The sequence below is a fragment of the Carya illinoinensis genome, chromosome 1 (assembly GCF_018687715.1).
Source record: "Carya illinoinensis cultivar Pawnee chromosome 1, C.illinoinensisPawnee_v1, whole genome shotgun sequence".
NCBI classification, from domain to species: Eukaryota; Viridiplantae; Streptophyta; class Magnoliopsida; order Fagales; family Juglandaceae; genus Carya; species Carya illinoinensis.
Window position 1 is genome coordinate 4,234,103 of NC_056752.1, and position 2,682 is coordinate 4,236,784.

Below are 2,682 nucleotides of genomic sequence, written 5' to 3' on the forward strand. Positions count from 1 at the left end.
AAGCATATTTCATCTTTCAATCCGCTCAAGAAAACACTTAATTTATGAGGATCTGAAAGACCCCTTGAGTGATTGGACAAAGATTCAAACTCAGCTTTTTAAGCTGAAACAATGGTTGTTTGTTTTAAATGAGTAAGATCTTTTATTGGGTCATCGTAAGCTATTGGACCAAAGCGCAGTAGCAAAGCTCTTAAAAATGTCTCCCAGCTAGTAAGCTGTCCAAATTCATAAGCATCTTGGCACTAGACCAAGGCTTCCCCCTCCATATGGTAAGAGGCTATTAATAACCTCTGGGTTTGGGTTTGTTTGGTGGATTTCAAAATACTGGTTTGCTTTGAAAGTCCATCCAGTTGGGTTATCCCCATTGAAATGAGGGAAATCCAGCCTAACGATTCTGTTAAAACCCCTCCAATGTGGCTCCCCACCTTCATATCCTAGTGGTACATCTCTATTCATGTTGTTGTTTTAATTAGCCATGAAGGTTCTCACCATATCAGTAAGTTGGTCTAACCTTTTTCATTCACTATTTTGCTGCTTTCTTCCAGGGAGTCCACCTGCCATTGGAGTGTATCCTGCTGTTGCCTAGAACATGTGCCCTCAGCCATCAGGATGGGTGGCTCTAGAAACCAAATGTTAGCTACTAGAATGCAGAGTAGCTTACAGTTGTATATGAGTGTTTGAGATTGTGGAAATGGATGTAATAAAATGTAATGAGAAGGGAAAACTATCATACATTCACTGAAATAGCAAGGGTTCTTCGAGGGACCCGACCTCTAGATAGTTCCAAATATAAGATAATAAAAGCATGCCTTCATGTTCTCCACTCCCTTCCATTTATCCCACTACCTCTGATAGTAGAGTAACAACTTTCGCAGGAGCAAGGATGGACTCAAACAACAAATAACCAACGCGGCATTTCATTCCCATGAAACACAGCATTTTATTCCTATGAAACGCAGCGTTTTACATAATAAGGACTCAACAGTCTTTAAATTAAACTGCAAGGACAGAATAGTAAATTACACAATAAATTAAAGATAAGGCTGCAACGCAGCGTCTCGAAGCCCCTCTTCTGCGCACTGTTTTGAGCTTCTTTAATTTGGTTTCCTTCACTTCGTGCCCACTCTGTAGATCTCAATTGCTTCCTTTCTCTTAGGGCTTAACAGTTTCATTACTGGGAACATCAACAAAATTAGACTCCCTCATAAACTCCAAAATCTCCACCCCATTTAGATAGGCAGATTTAGTTTTAGAATCCTGCCTAGGCCCTACACTAATATCCATGGATCCCGAGTCATCTGATTCAACCACCAAATCGTAGTAAAGTGGAGCAGCCAACAGATCACTAATGTTATTTGTAGAGATCATGTGAGTGAAATTACCATAAAAATAGAGATTAAAGAAGACATCACCAGCATTTTCACTGATAATATCACAAAAGTGCAGCCGAACCAGATGCGTGGCGCTCCTACTCACGTCAAAACGCCATGTTATTTTCGAAAAATTTGATGACCCTTTGCTGCTATCTAAGTTCAATTCTCGACATGTCTTGTAGACAAGATCCGATGCAGAATAATTATTTGCTCCATTAACATCATAGTGAAGCGTACCTTCATAAGGAACACAGGTTTTCCCAGATTCTCCTGGGAGTAGATATTTATCATCCGGTATCCAATTCCTCCAGAGTGAGTCGTTATTCTGTGGACCTCCAACATCGACCCTGTGGATTGTAAGTAAAACCTGAGATCGTACACCATAGTATCTAACATTGCTCAGGCCACTGGGAGTAATTAGATCAAAGTCATCCTCGACGAACTCTTTATCCGGAACAAGAAAGACTTCGATGGCGCTTACAAAAGCAAAAGATTCTCTCCGAGGAGTAAAGTGGATGCTGAATTTGGTTGCATTGATAGTGAGTAAGTATTCTTTAATCAGAGGTGAGTTGCTATTGTCTTGAATTCGAAAGTTTGACAACAGCGAGAAATTAAAGGCTGAAACATCGAAGTGGGCATCGGCCAGATTAATCCTCCCGGAGGAAAAAGGAAAGAAGTGGACACGAACATAATAAATGCCAAAATCAGTGATATCAAAATCAAATGAAGATTGGTTTTTGAAAATTCTGGCAGTTTGATAAAGAGACGTATCTGTTGATGAGTTGGTGGTGACAATACTGATTGCAGAACTTGGTCCAACAGAGAAGGAGCCAAAATTCAGGTCACCCACGAACTCCCGACCACTCAATGATATGTTGGATATGGATCCACAATTGATAAAGTACTTGGTGGGAAGAGTGGAAGCTGATGAGAGAAGTAGAAAAGAAGGAAATTGGAGATTCAGGAGAGGGAAGAGAACCATGAAAAAATGAAGATTTTCCATGGAAAAGAGGTAGGAATTGCTACCCTTTTTCATTTGATCCTCTTTTGATAGGTCCCAAACTCAGATAATACGAGAATAAGTGAATTGGTTTCTCTTTGGGTGAGAAAGTACCGCAAGTTTTGAATAACAAATGATTTCTTGATCTTCATTGACAACTGTAGGCTGCGTAAATAAGCAAAACCTCATATAACGTAAACCGAAACAAAAGGAAATGAGAAACCAACAACTGGACGCAAACACACGGTACAACCATACATGCAAAACAGAACATAACTGCATGAAATAAAAGTGACGTAAATAACGCAA

General features: G+C 39.9%; 1 protein-coding gene across 1 annotated transcript; it reads right to left on the reverse strand.

Annotated features, from left to right (window-relative positions):
• Nucleotides 1-1,152: 1,152 nt before the first annotated feature.
• On the reverse strand, nucleotides 1,153-2,376 carry LOC122274128 (probable receptor-like protein kinase At5g24010). Its single transcript, XM_043086371.1, has one exon. The coding sequence runs from the start codon at nucleotides 2,374-2,376 to the stop codon at nucleotides 1,153-1,155; it is 1,224 nt and encodes a 407-aa protein (XP_042942305.1).
• Between the last annotated feature and the right edge of the window lie 306 nt (nucleotides 2,377-2,682).

Bases quoted from the DNA above. Each gene is read 5' to 3' on its own strand.
- LOC122274128 (XM_043086371.1), bottom strand. From the start codon at position 2,376: ATGGAAAATCTTCATTTTTTCATGGTTCTCTTCCCTCTCCTGAATCTC.